This window comes from Convolutriloba macropyga, chromosome 3 (assembly GCF_964194025.1).
Source record: "Convolutriloba macropyga chromosome 3, txConMacr16.3, whole genome shotgun sequence".
NCBI lineage: Eukaryota > Metazoa > Xenacoelomorpha > Acoela > Convolutidae > Convolutriloba > Convolutriloba macropyga.
In genome coordinates this window covers 9894397-9913434 of record NC_134470.1, presented here as the reverse complement: position 1 = coordinate 9913434, position 19038 = coordinate 9894397, and the positions used below count along the sequence as shown (strand labels likewise).

Below are 19038 nucleotides of genomic sequence, written 5' to 3'. Positions count from 1 at the left end.
TTATTATTATTCTTATTATTATTATTATTATTATTATTATTATATTTATTATTATTATTATTATTAGTACTATTATTAGTATTATTATTATTACTATTATTATTATTATTATTATTATTATTATTATTATTATTATTATTATTTTTATTATTATTATTATTATTATTATTATTATTATTATTATTATTATTATTATTATTATTATTATTATTATTATTATTATTATTATTATTATTATTATTATTATTATTATTATTATTATTATTATTATTATTATTATTATTATTATTATTATTATTATTATTATTATTATTATTATTATTATTATTATTATTATTATTATTATTATTATTATTATTATTATTATTATTATTATTATTATTATTATTATTATTATTATTATTATTATTATTATTATTATTATTATTATTATTATTATTATTATTATTATTATTATTATTATTATTATTATTATTATTATTATTATTTATTATTATTATTATTATTATTATTATTATTATTATTATTATTATTATTATTATTATTATTATTATTATTATTATTATTATTACTATTGTTATTATTATTATAATAAATTATCATAATTTATCATAAGATTTTTAAATTTTAGAATATCATAATTTATCATTAGTGATACTTTGGCTACGGCAAAAAATCTTTCAGTAGAACAATTAATTTTCAAGATGCTTAATTAACAGTGAAATAACACAATTGAAAGGCATGCGGCATCTGATATTTGCTTGAGTCATGAAAAACAGCCCCGTCTCTGAGGTTTTTCGACCTTCTGACCTCTATATGAAGAATGAATATCTGTGTGCAACTGATGAGATATTCTTCAATGATTGGACCGACGGAAGGCAGAATTACGAGAGAGGTCGACTAGTTGTCGCAGTGAAGTTGCTTCCCAAAGGAAAAGTGGTACCATATCGGGTATTGCAACACTATGAGGAATGTTAACAGGTTTTGAAACCTCCCCGGTCGGAATTTTCTCTCAAGAATCTTGCAAAAATGCATGTAAGATTTTGCAAAATAAATGGTTGTCTTATAAAAATTTGCCGGAATCTTGTAAGATCTTAAAAAATAACCATTTCATTGTGGGCCACCGTTTAAGTTCCCAAAATAAGCACAATTTTTCAATTTGAATGATACTAAAGTTAAATTTTTGTAAAGAAAATTTGGTGTTTTCGACTAATCTTTCATCAAATGTCGCAGTTGATCATTTAGCACGCACAGAAAAATGAAATATTCCAGAGAAATAAAATATTGCAGAGAGATGAAATATTGCAGAGAAATGAAATATTGCAGAGAAATGAAAAATTGCAGAGAGATGAAATGTTGGAGTGAAATGAAAAAATGCAGATATGATTCAAAATTTGCAAGAAATAATACCGAAAAATCGTTTTGTACTTGAAGTTGTATGGATGTTTCACAGTCATATCTTTTTAAAAAACTGCGCTGGTTAAATCTCAAATTTATCAAATTTAATTTCACATTAAAATGAGAAGTCACTGAAATTTGTGTCTGAAAACACTGCGCAGTTTAAAACCAATGCACGATCTTTATGCTCAGTCCAATTTAACGCTTTGGTAGTAACAACAAAACAAAACTTCGGCATAGTAAACAGCAAAAAATTTAGTAAAATGATAGTACTTACAGACAGAACGAATCGAGAATTTTTTCTGGTCAAAAGGGGGTACCAGTGGAAAAATTGGGGGTACCCGACTATTTGAGTAACCAATTTCTTTATTGCAATTGCTCGCAGTCCTTTAAGTTTCTGTTAACATTCAAATACAGTCCAACAAGAACTCCGACTCTCATCAAGTAAACAAGGCGGGTGACGATAACGGATCATTTTCAACGAAATTAAATGACTGCAAATTGGGTGAAAATGAATACCTAGTCGATGAAGAGTTTGTTCAACAAATACACGCACTTCGGTGTGTGACCAAAAAGATGGAATCGTTGAGATATCGACAAAGAGTTGCTAGAGCTTTGGTTGCTTCGTTTTGTTTACTTATTGTTGTTTTCAGTTTGGAATTTGTACGAGGGTGACTATGTGACTCTGTGGAATTAAACTTCACTAAAGATAATTGAATTAATTCAATTTTAACGTGTTTTTAAGAAAAGCAGAGGATTTTTTAAGAGCAGATTTTTCATGGAATGTCCAAATAGAGATTTTTTGTTCCCATCAAGAAATAACCGTCGTTATAGCCCAAATGGGTTTTGAGCTTTGCGTTTTCTAGGAATTTCATCATACCTTATATCCATTTATCTCTCCTCACACTTCTTGTATTATATGCCCGTCAATGTTTGATATTTTGATTCTTTATCATAACACCGTTTTGTTTTGATAAATTAATTTCATTTCAATTCATCTCTATTGCATCCGGGCTGGGATCAAAATTTATCCCACAATTATCATTTTTTTCACTAATTCTGTATTAACTTGTGCGAATAATACATTATAATTATTAAGCGCCACTTTCAAAAAACTAACCTTGAAAAATGTGTCATTTTATTTTTTCGATATTTTTAAATTTTCTCTGCTTTTTATTCATATTTTCTTGGTTTTCTGATTTTGTCAAAATTCATACAATCGAAATGAACTGAATTTCAAACAACCCCCCCCCCCCACCGCAAACATGACCAAAAATAAAAGTTTTGTTTGAAATTTGCTAAAATATTCGCCCGATTTATTCCCCGAATCTTCCCTCTTTTTAGGAGGAAGTTTCCTACGGTAACTAAAACAATTTATGTTTACTCACAACTTTGCCATCCTACAGGTCAAGATAAATTAGCGATTTTTTTTCATACCTTCATACCTTTAAAATCTTAAATCGTGTTTCAAGAAAAATTATTTGCCAATTTGAATTGTTTGTGAGATTTAAGGGAAAAATTAAGGCACAACTTCTGTTCTTAGCTATTTTAAAACCACTTCAATGCATTACTAGGCTACGATCATCTTTTCCTTTGTTGATCTGTCGAATATAAATGATGTTCTCGTGTTTGTGCCATAGCAGGACACTACAGATTTGGGAACCAATCAATTATTGTTTAAATAATCTTGTTCTATATCTACCATCTGTCAAAAAGAGAAAGAATAGTTAGGTGCAATTGCTTTCAATGCATTAATTTAGTCTTCCCACAAAATACGAAAACAATAGACAGTAAAATTTTCCTTAAATCAATCTAACCACATTCTGAACAGGCGAAAAGCTCTCTAAGCGTGATCAAATGTATCTATTTAGTCGTCTTCTTAAACGCTCTTAACTTTCAAAGCAGTTTTGTTTCTGCTAAATATGCATGCCTGTTGTTTTCTTATGTTTTTTGTCAGCTCTACAGATAATTGTTTGCCCATTTTTTGTCTAATTTTCTCGTTCTCATTTCAAGTCCGATACAATCGTCGGCCGATTCGAAATTTGGCTACCAAACAAATGCTGATGGCTGGCCCCTTGTAACAAAATGTAAATTACTTTGTGGCATCAAATCAAGAAATGTTCGCTTGACCAAACAAAACTGGTAGCTAAAATTAGCATAACCAGATGACTTCAAATAATTCATAAATGAGCAAAAAATGAAAGAACCGTTTTGACGTTTTGTGAATTCATTTCCGAGAAAACAAAACTTTTTCTTTGAGTACTGTAGGAATCGTTTACTTTTACATATGAAGTAGTTATCAACTTATGGATTCAACAACAGTAAAATTGAGTAAATTCAACCTGCTTACAGATCGTAGTAAAAGGGTAAAAACCAAGCATTAACTGATATCTGATTGATAGAGTGTTGATGCACAAAAATTTGATGTAGCAACACTTAAATTTTAAAAGCTAAGTTCTAAAAAATATTTTTTGTTTTGATTAACGATTTAAAATTAGATGAGTACGTGAGTGAAATTTGTTCCCTCCAAACCTAAAAATATCTATTGAGAAACCTAATCAGACGTCTATTTCCCGTTTTTGGAAAACATAAGTTTCTGCAATATCCGGCAGTATGCAATGATTTCACTGAGGAATAATTAGGATTTGCAAACAAAATATTATCTGCTGCTTATTAACCCAGGATCAAATATTATAGTAAACTGTTTACAAAACGCAGTCAATGATGCTATGCACCAAATGTGTGGTCAATTTTATGCTGGAAACGTTTTTTTTTATTTTCCTAAGTCTTATATTAAGCAAGTTCTTTCGAAAGACAGGTGTCTTGCAAGACCATGCAAGCGGAAAGTTACCGTATAACACTCTTTTGAGTGTCTTAGAAAAGAACAACATGTTTTAGCTAGATTCTAGCCAGGAAAGTGTCGGTTTTGGGTCAGGATTTTAACTTTGTTCCAAAATTTCATTACAAAATAAATTTGAACTTTCTGACGGTGTCATAAAAAAGCAATGTCTTTCGGTGTTATTTGTCTCATTAAATCTGAAAATATATATCGGCGTTTTTTTGCTTCTAAAATCTATTTTTTCTTGAATATATTGGTTTTTGAATTTGTTCAAAGTTTACTGATGCTGCATTTCTCAGTTTTGCTATCATTTCATCTCATTATATATCCTGTCTTCTTACCTCTCTTCAATGTGAAAAACTCCTTCAAATTTTGAAATCTACAAACTCTGGGGAATTTGCCCATGAAATTTTGTTCTATTTAATCAAGTCCTTGATCCCATTTTAAAAATAAATTTTGAAATGGTTATGCGCTTATTATTTAACAAAAGCATTGAAACCATTATCTTCTTTCCTAAGTACTGTAAAGCAAACGTTCTAAATACCCTAGACTCTGCATACAATGGGAAACTCGTACACCAAATTTGCTTTAGTTTTAACAAGTCGTTGACCCGATAAATTTTTTGAAGACCGTTATTTGTTTATTAAGCAAACAAATTGAACTAGCTGACTTCTTTCCAGACAAGCCAGAGCAAACAAAGATTCAGAGTTTTAGACTGTATATAAAAATGTGAACTCGCACATAAGATTGTATTGAAGTTCGACAGCTCCATTACTTGTTTATTTGTAAAGTCATTGGCAAAATTTTCCACTTTTAAAAATACACTTTTTTATATATAGGGTTTGGGTCGCAAAAAAGTTGCATCAGAGGTCTCGGCTGCACAACAATTGCTCAAAAAAGATTGCACTAGGGTCTTATCAGAGGCCACTGGTATCTGGCATGATCTGATCAGAGATGGCTTCTGTCGAATTAAGGTCGTACGTCACACAAATTTCTGATCAAAGTTCATTTTCATTTGGCACGCTCTGATCAGAGACCGAAGTCTGATCATAGTCTGATCTCAGTTAGCTTCATCTGGGACCTTAACTCGGGTAATTTATATCAATTTGAGGGACTTGTTCCGACCTTTACTAGCTATGCAACAATGCAACCACAGGTTATAATAACACTCTAATATTATTGACCAAAATTTAAGAATTGAAGTTCATTCAGTTTTTGTTAGCTAGAGCGGCATAAAAATGTGGGAAATTTATGTGAGAAAAAAGAAAATTATGCTGCAGTATTAGCGATTGCGTTTTCCCAAACAGAGTTTTTTTTACCAACGTAGATAACAATTAAAGGCAACAGTTCAAATTTGTGCCAGACATCTACACGCTGGGAAAAGATTGGAATTTTCAGAAGACCTCGAATCATTTTTTCAAAGTGATTTTTGAAACTCTTATCGTTATTGCAAAAAATTCTTAAAAGCTTGTCAGAAACTCATCAAAAGCTTTTTTTTGATGTCCAGGTTAAATGAACATACTGTATCGATTAAGATAGAGGATGAAGTTATTTATTTTCACTTGAAGGTACTGAATTGGTTTCGATCGTTCGTTATATTTTGAGGATTTTATCGATGAAAATTACGCGTATTTGACGCAATAACTGCAGAAGACTTTAATATAGTGGACTTTATTTCTTTAAGCTAATTTTTTAAATTGCAGTTAAATTTTTTACTTTAAATTTTAAGTAAAACTTTAGTTAAGAAAATTCGTTTTGCGTTCCTAATTACTACAGTAATGTATAGGTGGGGGCTCCAGCTGTAAGGGGTGAGCGTCAAAATAGGCAATTTTTAAGCAGTTTCAACAAGCGTCAAAATGTGATTTTTGTCATGTTTTTTTAATGGCTCCTTCCCCCCTTACTGCTGGCGCCCCCATCTAAACATTACTTACTACAACATGCATGGAATGATTTAACCTTCCAGAAGCAAGAATTTCAGCTAAATTTAATCAATTTCGACCAGAGCTTCATCTTATAGGTTTGAATACTTGAGAACTGAATACAGCAGTGATCTCTGATTAGAAAATGTTATCGTCATTGAGAAAAACAACTAAAATGCAAATTCAAGTTTTTCAATAACATCTTTATGGAGATAACAAAACATGTAACGTTGATTGCTATGTCACTTTAATTTCAGATTAATGTAGCTCAATTTAATTAAAAAAGAATATGCAAATTTTGAGAATCACGCTTTTGATTTCAAAAACTACACTTTACTACATTTTTCTGATGTAAACTAGGAAAACTGTTTGTTTAAAAAAGGCAAACAGTAAAAAGAGGTCAGTCACATAAAAGCATTTAAAATGCTCTGGAAGAGAGAATTATTAAAATGTTCCTGACAATCAAAGAAGTATTATCAGTTTATTAATTAATGCTCGGGTGGAGATGACACCGCTAAAACCCGCTAAAAAATATAAGATTTGCGGTGATTTTGATGAAAAATTGTTATATTTGCGCTTGCTGCCTTAAATGCCGTGAAAAGAAATTTTTCGCCGTTAATAACCGCAAATCCGGCAACAATACACCGCTATGATTGAATTCACCGTTATAAAATGCGTGCACTTTGATGTGAAAAAAGCACTCCCAGTGAAACGAAGCTTGATAGCCATGACAAGAAACATGATAAAACATAGAAAATCTTGCCAAGATCTTGCCATGGCAAGAAAACATCAAGATATGTACGAACTTGTACGATCTTTGCATGGCTATCAAGAAACAAGATCTTGGCAAGATTTTCAAGAAAGACAAAACATGACATGGCAAGATATACCAAGTTGTAAAAATTAAAAGCAATTTTCAACAATTTTAATGAATTTTTTGCTTGCCAAACTTCAAAACAAGCAAATAAGGGTATTGAATGTTTTATAAGTGCTTTTCATGTGACGTGGGATCTTTATTCAACGCACAACGGAACAAACTTTTTTCTGAACGATCCAAATTACCCCAAAAACAAGTTTATGCAGAGAAATTGATTTTTCTCTGGATTCCCAGTTCATTTTTCCACCACCTCATTCGGGTTGCTTAGAAACAAAATGTTCTATATGTCAAGAATTATCAAGATCTTATCAAGTTACGCCAAGAAAAGTTCTTGCGCCAAGAAAAGGTCTTGATAAGATCTTGTCAAGATCTTATCAAGGTGTTCCAAGAAATGTTTGTCTATCAAGATCTTGGCAAGATTTTTCAAGTTTTGCACCAGTTAACAAGATCTTGCATGTCATGTCAAGGTGTATCAAGTTTCGTTTAACTGGGCTGTTATTCACCGCTAATCTAACATTATTTCTTCTACAAAATCTCAACTGGGGAATGAAATATGCCTGGTTTTAGCTGATAGTGTCGATAGAGCGTGCTGAGGAAGAGAAGATAGTGAGAAGTGGAGAGTGGTGTATGGACAGACTGGTCATTCTGGAGACAGTCCAAGATTCCCATCAATTCCAGACTGAATTCCAGGTTAACACTGTTCCTGTCATGGGAACTGTCTCTCTACCCCCAGCGTTTCTAGGGTAGCTCGTGTTGAGATTTTGATCATTTTAAACGTAAGAAGTTGTCGATATATCTTTGTTTTTTGCAAAAATTGATCAAAGTCCCCTTCTATCGTCGAATTGGGAATTTTTGTCGGTTTTAAACTTGAGAATGTTTAAATATGGTTATTTTTGAACTTAATAGAAGACAGAAAAAGGCAAAAAAAGACAATAGCCGACTCTTCATATGAATGAAAACGACGAAAAACGACAAAGCAGACCGATAATATAGAATACATGTCTTCTCTTAATTATTTTTGAACAGCCTTATCGATTTAATAAAGATCTAATCTGAAAAAAACCATTATCTTAGAAAACTAGGACAACTTGAGACGTCCTTATGCGCCGCCGAATTAAGTTTCTTAGGTCTTCTATGGCGCCGTATAAGTCTTGATAAGTTTTCTTTAAATTTTCCACATGTGAAATTTCTTAATATAGTTGTATGAAATTACTCATGCCATTCTTAATTTTTTAGCCACGCCATTTTAGCTATTTGTAAGACCTCGGATAGCAGAGATGCCTCAATAATTTTTACAGTAACGATATAAAGTGGAGATTGAGTCCTAATACGGGGGGGGGGGGGGGGGTTTCTTTCAATTAGAGAAAAACTTGAGAAAAAAACTGAATCTTTAACTGCTCTTTTGTGAAAGAATTGACCGTTCAATATCGCTCATAATTAAACATTCAAGACGTTAGACGGTTTAGAGAGAACAATTTAAGGTAAATTGTGCAGTGCATAGAATAAACTTGACATAGCTTGACAAGAAGCTCTATTCTTGATCAACTTAGACCCCTTTAGCACAAGACTAAGATTTTTACAGATTCCGGGACAATTTCCCCATTTCTCTAAATTTTCTATCTGTTTCAGAACTTCAGCGAAGCATATGAACTCTTCGTCAACTTGGTGGCCAGTCGCATTGACGTTATGATAGATCCCGCAGGCAAAGTCAAACTTCAACAATCGGTCGAAACTTACAACCAGTCTTTGAACATGCTCGAACTTGCTCTGACTGAAAGCTTCCGCGAAGCTGCAACTACCGAAAACCCGAATGCTAACGAAGGAAAAGTCATAGCAGTGAACCGGAGCTTGCAGAAACTCGGAAATGTTCTTGAAGTTCTGGAAGAGACCCCGGATGTTGACAAAATATTGCAAAAAGAGTGCCATTATTATACAGTTATGCAGCAGATGATTGAAGTTTTGCAGCCTGAGAAACGATTCGACAAACTGGGAAATATGTCAATTGATGCAGAGGTCGCATTGAGACATGTGATGATGTTGGCTTTTTCTGCGAAAGATGAAGAGACGAATGAAAAGCTTCTTCGACTTTCACAGAAGGTTCGTTCTTGAAAGCTAAAAAAATGACATGGTTTTGCATTATGTTCTTAAAAGAAAATTTTAAAAAATAGCAGGACAAGCCCTGACGTACAATTCAAAGAATTTTCACAGACGGACTATGAATGGATTTTGAAAACCATTTAGAAAAAAGTCCGATCCATAAAATCGAAAACACTGTAAAAATCAAAGTGAAATTGCCGCATGTGAACAAAAAAAATCACTAGCGAGAAAGCGAATTTTTGTTCAAACACCATTTTCTCACTCTACTTTAAATTTAAAGCGAAAAAATTTCACGCCGCAAAACCACTCGCTTTTTCGGTCCAATTTGACTTCAAAAATCATGAAAATGTGTGAACAGATCTAAAAAAAAAGACAGCGCCCCAATACAATTCAAATTCTTTCAATTATAAAAAACATCAAAACTGTAAAAACTCATATCACATAATAATTATCATAATGAAAAACATTCGACTTAAATGGAGTATATTTAATAAAAATCTTTTAGCACCCCCTTGTTTTAAGGAGAAAAAAATCAATTATTTGACGCATTATTACTCCGTCTTGCACTCAAACGCTAGAAAATTATTTTACACTATTGATCCCCCGGGTCTTTCCCATTATACCCCCCCCCCCCAGCTTAGTGGGCAGATAGCCTATAGCCCCCTCAATCATGGTAGTTATACCATAATGGGGGGCTATATTTTCGTGGGGGGCTATAATGGGGAAGACCCGATCCCCCTGCCCAGTGGTCTTGTCTCTATAGGAAAATTAGATAATAGGTAACGGCAACTTTCCAGTTATTCCAATGTAAAGTTGGCGAACACCATCCAACTCTTACAACAAAAGAATGTTGCCTCGAAGTCATAATGTATTTATATTTTTCACTTGATTGTTTAACGCAAATGCAATTTCAATCCATTTCGACTGCTTTAAATTGGGATATCTGGCAAGTTGCCGTTACGTAATATCTGAACTTCATATGCAAGCAAGACCACTAGCCAAGGGAATCAATGATTTTGAAAAGTTTTCTAATATTTGATTGCAAGACGTGATATTATTGCGTCAAAAAAAGATTTTTGTTTCGTAAAACGTGGGGATGCTAACTTATTTTTGACGTTCGCTAAAGTTTGCAATAAAACCTATTGTAAATGGAAATTATAAAACACCTCAGATATTGGCCTTATAAACTCAACTTTGCAAACGAAGGTTTTGCGAACGCAATTTTTTATCATTGAAGCTTAATCAACTTCAATTGAACAAGCTTTTCTATCATAAGATTAAAAAAATTTGGCATTTTCTCCTTACATCAAATGGCTTGCTTTGGTTTCAGAAATGAATGCATAATATTGATAGATTTTGCAATTTTTCTATTATATCAATTTGGAACTATGGTAACTTATTGAAGCACAAAATATCGGTATTTTCTGAATCTCTTTTTTTAATGCATTTCGAATCAAGTCCATTTTCAGGGGCAAACAGATAGCAAAGGATTCATTGTGTGGCCAATGTCCGAAAAATAATATCCACATACTCATACTCAATTTTTTGAGGTTTTTCGCGGCCCAAGTTTTAATATTACAGTCCTAAGCTGGTGTTGAAACGAGTGAAACTAGACTAAAACAGTTCAAAATTCTATTAGAGCTATCATGAAATTCTATATAGTACTTGCGCTACCATTAAAACCAAGGATAATATTAGTCATACGTTTCCACGATTTAAATCTCTAGTTTCCTCACTATATTTTACTGATTTTCAGGTCACCCATTTACTCGGTTACAGTATCTACCAACCGAATTGAAAGAAAGTTCAACTGGTGATTAATTTCCGAAACTTATCTCTCGATGCTGCGAGTGCATTAAAACGAAAATAAGAGAGTATACTATTACTCAAAGCGTTGTTCATAAGAGCAATTCAATTAAGACTTTGAACTTGATCTTAATTAATTACTAATAAAACTCGACAATAAAACTTAGGCTAATTACCTGCTCAAGACGCTGGACAATTTTTTATGAATTTTCGTGAGAAAATGTATGCTCTTTCCACGATAAATATGGCTAAATTCCACGTTTTGTGTAAAAAAATTTCATCGTTGATTTTATATATATATATATATATATATATATATATATATATAATATGTGAAAAATGGGGGCCCGATTTTGTAACTCAAATCAACAAAAGAACAATTTGAATGCCTATTGCTTTTTTGGACATTGGTAACTTAGTGTCTTTGGCGTAAGGATGGTAGTCCGAATGATTTCATTATTTTCGTACCTGGACGGTATTAGTTTTAGAAAAAAATTAGTGAATTTGCAAAACTTTAAGTGTTATGGTTTGCCCTCATTAAATGGTATGTTATCCTTGAGTCACAGTTTCGAAAGCTCTCATGTGTTTTCTATTGATTTTTTTCTTTGATCTGACCAATTATTTTGAATATGGCTAATTAATTTGATGACTTGAATACCATTTAAATGCTTATGTCAAAATTGAAATTTTGAGTTTTAGCACTATCTGTAGTGTAGCCGTTCTCTTTACTTCGTTTAGAGGTATTACGGGCTTTTTGAAGATGTATGTTTTATATTTCGTAGAATTCGTGACAGTATTTTTGACACCTGGTATGACATCTAATTGAAACTATACTTGCAACAAAATTTAGGTAAGTTACACAAAAAAATTATAATTGGTTTTGATTAAAATACAATAGAAAAAATGGAATATAAGAAAAACGATAGGTTATCCTTCCGTTTTTTTGGATTCAATCTTTTGTTTGTTGTTTTTTAAAATCTTTCAGGTTACGTTCAATAGATCAATTTCATCCGGTTTTGGGATTCCGCATTTTTCACCCGTTTTGTTAAATTATTGTCGAAAAATGTTTATCTTCTTATGTAACAAATTCGAGTTTTATTGATCAGGGATCATTTTGGCAAAGTAGTTAACATCCTGGGAAAGCGATTGTTGTAATTTTTGAAGGGGCACAAAATTTTTTTTTGAGCTTTTTACCAAACGTTATAATTTTTTGCTGGTCTTAAAAATGAATATAATTTATTTCAGTGAAAATTAAACACGGCACAGCCGCCTGAGAAAAATTCACTTCAAGGAAAAACTTGAAAGCCCTTTTTGCGCATAGAAATCGAAAAATTGATGCACTGGAAATATTTAATATTTGCCTCTTAAAAATACTAATAGCCTATTTTGATATTTTTGTTCGGTTTCAGCTTCTTCAGAATGTGAACATGTTGAACGAATTGAATCCTACTGCTACTAACTCACCTCAGGAGTCACAAAATGAAAGGTAAACAAAACAATTGACTTTTTCCTCTATTTGTTTTTTGTGCTTATTTTGTCGAAGCTTAATAGATTTTCTCCTTTTCTCCGGTAATTAAAAGCCGGCACCCTTGCAACTTCACATCATTGATCACCCCTTTGCAAACCAATTTCTGTGCAATAGTACCTATGTTGAGATGCTTGAACCAAACCGGCTCGAGTGGGTGACAGTTGGAGATGGAGGGGGTGGGGGGGTAGATTTTGGGTAGCGCAGTAGTAAGTAAATACTGTCTCAAGAGAGGGGGGGGGTTATCCTACGATACTTAAACTTAAACATGGGATAATAGGGGTTATCCTAGACGGAAAGGGATTAACTTTCATTCTTTACCAGATGTGACTATTTCCAAGGCGGCAAACTTGTTTTCGGTCAAACAGCCAACTTTGTTCTAAATTTCGTTCCGATAAGAGCTGCAAGTGAACAATTTATTGAAACGTATTTTAGCACTCATAAACACAAAATTTACACGGTTAGGAATTCAAAAGGCGCAATTTACGTAGTTAAGTACAATAAGTTTATTGTCTGCGTGCAACTTTAAATGCTGGTTCTTCTTCATAATCGCTACTACTACTTTCACTGCACTCATTAGCTTCATAATTAATGAATGGGTTAGGGGAGGAAGAGCTGGAGCTGGTGGTAGCATCGAAATCTACGATATCATCGCTATCAAAATCGTCCTCGTTAATAATACTTGTCATTGCAAATCCCGGGTCAGGTGTTTCCCATTCTTCCGGGCTTTCACTTATTGTTGTATCCGGTACAACAAAACTATTATTATGGTCCCAGTTTGGACTCGAATCTAGGAGAAGGTGAGCATAATTTTCTACATTTTCGTAGTCCCACTCTACTTCATCGCTATCCCAAGAAAAATCTTCGACTCGGCAATGATCAATTTTATAGTGGCCGAATGGTAGTGTTTTAATTCCCTCGTTCAAAATGTGGCGTTTATTATCAAAAGCAGAGAGACATATTTTATTCGTTGAAACCGTTTGTAGAACATGCTTTTCCGAAACAATCCTTGTGTTTTCAGCGCGCAGTGTACTACCAGTCACAAGTGTATTATTGTAGTCTGCATGTCGAAGCAAATTTTGGGCTGCTCTTGTTATTCCTTTGGCGGACATTTTTCGGTTACCTATGAACAGAAAAAAGCAGTCAAATTATGACAATCATACAAGGTTAGTTGGTACTTTGTTAGTTTTTTCTTGAATCATTAAACGTAAAATACTCACTAGTGGAAGTAATGCCGTACAGCTTTGGCTTCAGGCATATGAACTCTTTTATATAATCCCCAGCAAATTCGTCTTTGAATTTTAAGACGACGCGCTTATTTTCTTCGCTGTAGAGTTCGTGATCTTCTGGGTAATTTGAGAAGTCGAATTGATCAAGAACATTGCTCTCCTTCAGTTCACGGTAGAGATCTTCACAATTGATCCGGTATAGCAAGCTATCAGTATCACTATAAAGTAATCGACAGTCAAATGAAGATCGCATTGTTCCATAGTGAAACTGATACATGTAGTATTTCGCTAGATCAAGTATTGTGGCCCCTACTATAGTTGGTGTATACCAATAGATCTTTCTTGGGCGGGAGGAGAGAGCTGCCATGTTCTCGCCAATTACTTTGAATTTTTCAAACTCAAACTTGCTTACTATGGTTAGGGTTCGTCTTGCGTCTCTCGTAAGCTCGATTTTTATCCGTCGACGTTTCGATTCGCAGTTTTTCCCATAAACGGCGTTGTTCATTAGTTTATAGAAACTCTCCTCAAATTTATTCGAAGCCGCTTGTCTCTTCTCACTGTTCAGGGTTATATAGGGTGTTAACCAATTGTTTTGAGTAAACTGTAGCACACGATGCATTTTCCTCACGACTAATCCCAAGTTAACATACAGTTTCAACAGCTTGTAATGCAGCACATAATGGTCTTTGTCGAAGAAAGTCTGCAACAGTTTTGGAACTTTTGAGTGGGGTAAGTTATGACTCTCTCGCAAATTCACTTGGTAGTCACTGAGCCAGTCATCCTCAACAATATTTTTTGATGGTGCGAGGGGGAAGTCCTGATGGTAATCGTGTAGACTTGCTGGATAATGCAAGTCGACTTCCACGAAGTAACCGACAGGGTTATCATCAGGACAGTTTAGTATCTCAGCCAGTGTAATATCAGAGTTAAGCGTAAAATCTGACTGAGGGAGTTTTTCATTTTGCATGACGCCACCGTATAGGTTATTGGCGTCCACGCAGAAGCCAAATGTCGAGGGTTGTGAAGAGTCGTAATCTGGTAAATATTTATTATTTGCTGTAAACTTTCTCATCTCGTAGACTGAACATACTCCCCCACGTACTGCTCCTTCTATCATATCGAGGTGCTCGCGTTCTGTAAGCAATTCGACCTCCGCCTTGCATATTCTCAAGGATGCTTCCTTAGCCATATTTGGCAGTGTGTAAAAGTGCATGCAATCGAGTTTGTAGGTGGAGAAACTGAGCTCTCTGTGGAATTCACAAACGCATGCGAGAAGTTTGATAAAATGTCAACCAACTTTTCGAGAGACGAATTCATCATTTTGAATGAATCAATGAACCTCAGATTTTCATACTTTTTGATCACTTTTCCATCATCTAGGGTTATGGTCTCCCCGAGTACTCCAAAATTCATGGAAATGTATTTTTCATCAGTAGATGGAATTACACTTACAGTGGTCGTTGGCTCACAAGATTGGAGGGCTAAACAAATGTGATGAAGGTCATAATTTTGTATATTATGACCCACCACAGGGGTAAAGTTGACGTTCCTTCGTGCTCGATTGCATTTTTCATGAGCCCAGCCAAGAAATTGTCCGCTGTAGTGGCAGTGATCCAGATCAATTGATGATTGTTCATCATTATCGTCAAAGGCTTCGTTACATATCCAACATTCGCTAGCTGCACTTTTCGGATACTGGCTACGGTCACCTCTGAAGAAAGGAAAAGCTCGTTTGCGCTTGTATATATCCTTGGCTAGTGTGTGTAACATGTTTACAAATTTAGTAATGCATTCTTCAGAGCTGTCCACGTGGAAGAAGATGGGTTTTGTTGAGTAGTGATCAATTACCGCAAGTGAAAACCCACAGGGCTCGTGTTTTTCAATAACTCTGGTGTATGAGTTGTTCCCGTGGGGCGTGCATCCTGCTACTGGATACAAGAAGGATTCGAAGTCAAAGTAAATGACTAATGGAACAAACCAGGTAGCGGCCAAGTTTTTGAATTTATATAAATTTTTTCCCGGAGCTGGTAATCGAACAACAGCCGGCGCATTTTCACAGCAGGTTTCCATATGTGCGGTAAGCTTTGCAAGGCCTTCTTCACACAACCAGAAACAATTCCGGCAAATATGAAACGCAAAGCGAAATTTGGTATTTCGGAGTTGACAAACTACCTTAACCAAGTTGGTAATCAACACATAATGGTAACAGTCTGCTTCGTATAAAAGCAAAAGATCCATTGTGAAGTTTGAGACAAACTTTGACACTCTGAATGGAAATAAGTCTCTACCATCATAACCAAAAACGTTGATTCGAACTTCATTTAGATTTTCGAACTGATTGATGTCTTCTAGCCCCATGGGCATATCGAAGTGTCCAGTTGGTTGATGAAGGTTGGCTTGCTTGTACGTTTCGGGTGAAGTTTTGTCTGTGTTGTAGTTCCTTCCTGGTCGATCTAAGCTAATATTGTTATGCATATGATATGCAGCAATATAGCAGTAAAGGAAGCAATTTGCGTCCTCATGGTTACGAATATTAAGTAAACCGCGGCAATTTTGTAACTTTGATGGTAACGCAATGTAAGACGAGCCAGTTATAGGTCGCTAACGGGCAAAGTTCACAATTATTTTGATAACTTTCTCAAGCACCCAACCACTACCATTAGAGGCAAATGTCGTAAGCACTATCATCATCTTCTCGACCATAGTCCAGAAGGTCTCACTGCTAAGTCCCTGACTATACACCGGTGTCATGAGCGAATTTGCATAAATTTCAATAAGCTCATCTTCCTGATCTTCGTTTTGACTCGGCTTTCGGAGTTGAAGATGAGCACTAAAATGAACTTTTTGTGATCCTTGTGAGAGTTTTTGTTCTATAAGCGAATCAATTTGTGGTTTATGCTGGAGCATGAACTGAGCAAGGTCTGTGTTGGCTTGGGTTGGTGATGGCGGCAGATGGTAGCTCTGAAGGGTACCATTAAAGGCAGTTTCGGCCGGCGCTTGAGTTGGTTGGAATTGATCGCCAAAGACAGGTAAAGAATGCAAAGAACTCATATGCTGAGCAAATAATCTGGTGTTGTTAAAGCCCATATAGCAAGACGGACAACAATTTGTAAATTTTTGATGACAAGTCCTCATGTGTTTTTCCAGTTCAGAAAGTTTTCTACAAGTGAATGTACAAATACAACAGGTAAAGACTGGTAAACCTACTTCGTCGGGATGGTAGCGATGCTCATGGCGAGATTGATTTCCTCTGTTTGCAAAAGTTGCCGAACAGTATTTGCAATTGAAAACCATAGTTGAAAAATTCAAGATTCAAAAGTTAACAGAGATAATGACAACTTTCGTAAACATGTAACTCAACTTCAAATGGCGAATTTATTTCTATTCCACACGAGGTTCATATAAGACGCGCGCAATTCAAACTTTCAAAATTTTCCAATTTGATTGGATAATAAGAGCGCGTCCCCGCTTTAGTCAACTACTATGAACATATCAAGTTGCGTTGAACGTAAAGTAGCGCTTGACTTTACGTTTCTCACTGAACAACACTGACATGATAAAAGTTGTTTGTTATTTTCGAATTATTAGTACAATATATAAAAAGAAATTTTTAAAACCAGGGGTAGTTCTTTTTAGTTATTAGCTATATGTGATGTAATAAAGCATATCAATTGCAATTTTTTGATTTGCTAACTTTTAGGTTTAGTCAAAGTAAACTTTTATGAATTTTCAATGATCTTTCAATCAAATATTTTAATCTTTTTTCTTCATTTTCACAGATAATATGCTCCAATGACATAAGGGTAGAGGAAACATTTGTGTTTGAATCCGTTAGATGTAATATTACACTCCAGTAGCCTACATAAAAAGAAAGTTTTGATTTGATTTCCATAGAATTTTTGAATAATATTGCAAAAACATCGCTTTTTTGTACACTTTGTTAAATTTTAAGTACAAGGGATGCTTTGGACGGTTATCATGCACAGTTCTATTACTGTCACGGTGTTTGAACAGCTAAAAAATCTACTAAAAGCAAATGAAATGTTCAATTTTTTTCGCTGAATGTTGCAAAAAAAGCAATTTTTGTATTTTTTTTACTGTAGATGCCGATGGGTGCGTCTGACGATGTTGGTCATCATAACCAAAAATGCTCCCCGGGCACTAAAACGCAGGAACCGACAAGAAAAAATCCCTCATCTTTATCAGGAAAAAGTTAGATTTTCTGTCAATCATGATCAATCAATGTCATCACATGACAGCCAATGACAAGCCCCCTGTTGCAAGCATTTTTCGATGACAGCTGTTATGAGATGATTTTGTCTCCAGCCCCCAAAAAATCGGTTTTTTAGAAAAAACCTGGTGTATCATTATTATTTCGGGTACTTCAATTGCTAATTAATGCGAGATGTTAATGAGACGTTAATGTCCAGATGTTTTGAAAATCGGTGAAGGAGCCGTTTTTCGACCCTGACCCTTATGACCAAAAGTGACAAGCATGTACCACTGATTACAAATCCGTTTAAAAAAATGGGAATTTTTTTTTCGTTAATTACTAATTAGACTAATTAGTTGCTAATTAGCTGTTAATTAATGGTTAATTATCTCATGAAGGATTGAGTTTATTTTGACGAGCGTTATGAGCTTTTTTGTAGTACAGTGTCTGATAGTGTCAACCCAATAGTTAGTTTCATCCCAACTATCTGTTGGAGCCGACTTTTTTGGGGTCAAAGGTCACCATGAAAAACAAAAAAAAAATTTTTTTTTCGTTTTTTTTTCAACTTTTTTAGAAGAAATGTGGTCAACTTTTTTATTCATATCGGTAGCCCACAAAAAACAGTTGGTAATGGCGTTCAGGTTTTGAGTTTTCGTTCCGTCGAAAAAAAATTATTAAGCAAAAAAACCGGAAAAATCTCATTTTTAATAAAAAATCCTTTCTTTTTTTCCTCCTTTTTGCTGAAAAAATGATGTTTTACTAGTTTAACTAACACCTGAGGGTATACCCAACAGGAGCGCTGATATTATATCAGCATACGAAGAACGATTTGCTAAATGAAGTTTTTGTTTGATAAGGACTTTATGCATTTTTTGAAGCTTTTGTTCAAACCTAATTTTACATTTCAATAGTTTCTCAACAAATTTTCTGTCAACCAATCAGAAGCTTGTTTGCTTCCTGCTATATATTCGAACACGTTTGAACATGTCCATTTTGGAATTTTTCTCCCAACTTTGTCTCACTAAACAGTACTGTTTTTGTAAACATGTTTGAACATGTCCATTTTTGTAAAATTCTGATTCTAAAGTCTGCTAGCTATGTAAAAACATTAAAAGAAGAGTGTCAATTAGCGAGC

At 34.1% G+C, this 19038-nt stretch overlaps 2 protein-coding genes across 2 annotated transcripts in view; both read left to right on the top strand.

Moving 5' to 3' along the window:
- Positions 1-2131, top strand: part of LOC142336844 (uncharacterized) — a 7298-nt gene extending 5167 nt beyond the window's left edge. The window contains exons 2-3 of the mRNA XM_075385795.1: positions 793-969; positions 1816-2131. Coding sequence (XP_075241910.1) covers positions 793-969; positions 1816-2073 — 435 coding nt within the window. The 3' untranslated portion in view covers positions 2074-2131. The remainder of the gene's footprint in view (positions 1-792; positions 970-1815) is intronic.
- The window catches only part of LOC142335916 (uncharacterized), a 112649-nt gene that overhangs the window by 69726 nt on the left and 23885 nt on the right, over positions 1-19038 (top strand). Inside the window, exons 4-6 of the mRNA XM_075384299.1 lie at positions 7601-7723; positions 8663-9130; positions 12346-12422. Of these exons, the coding sequence (XP_075240414.1) occupies positions 7601-7723; positions 8663-9130; positions 12346-12422 (668 nt within the window). The remainder of the gene's footprint in view (positions 1-7600; positions 7724-8662; positions 9131-12345; positions 12423-19038) is intronic.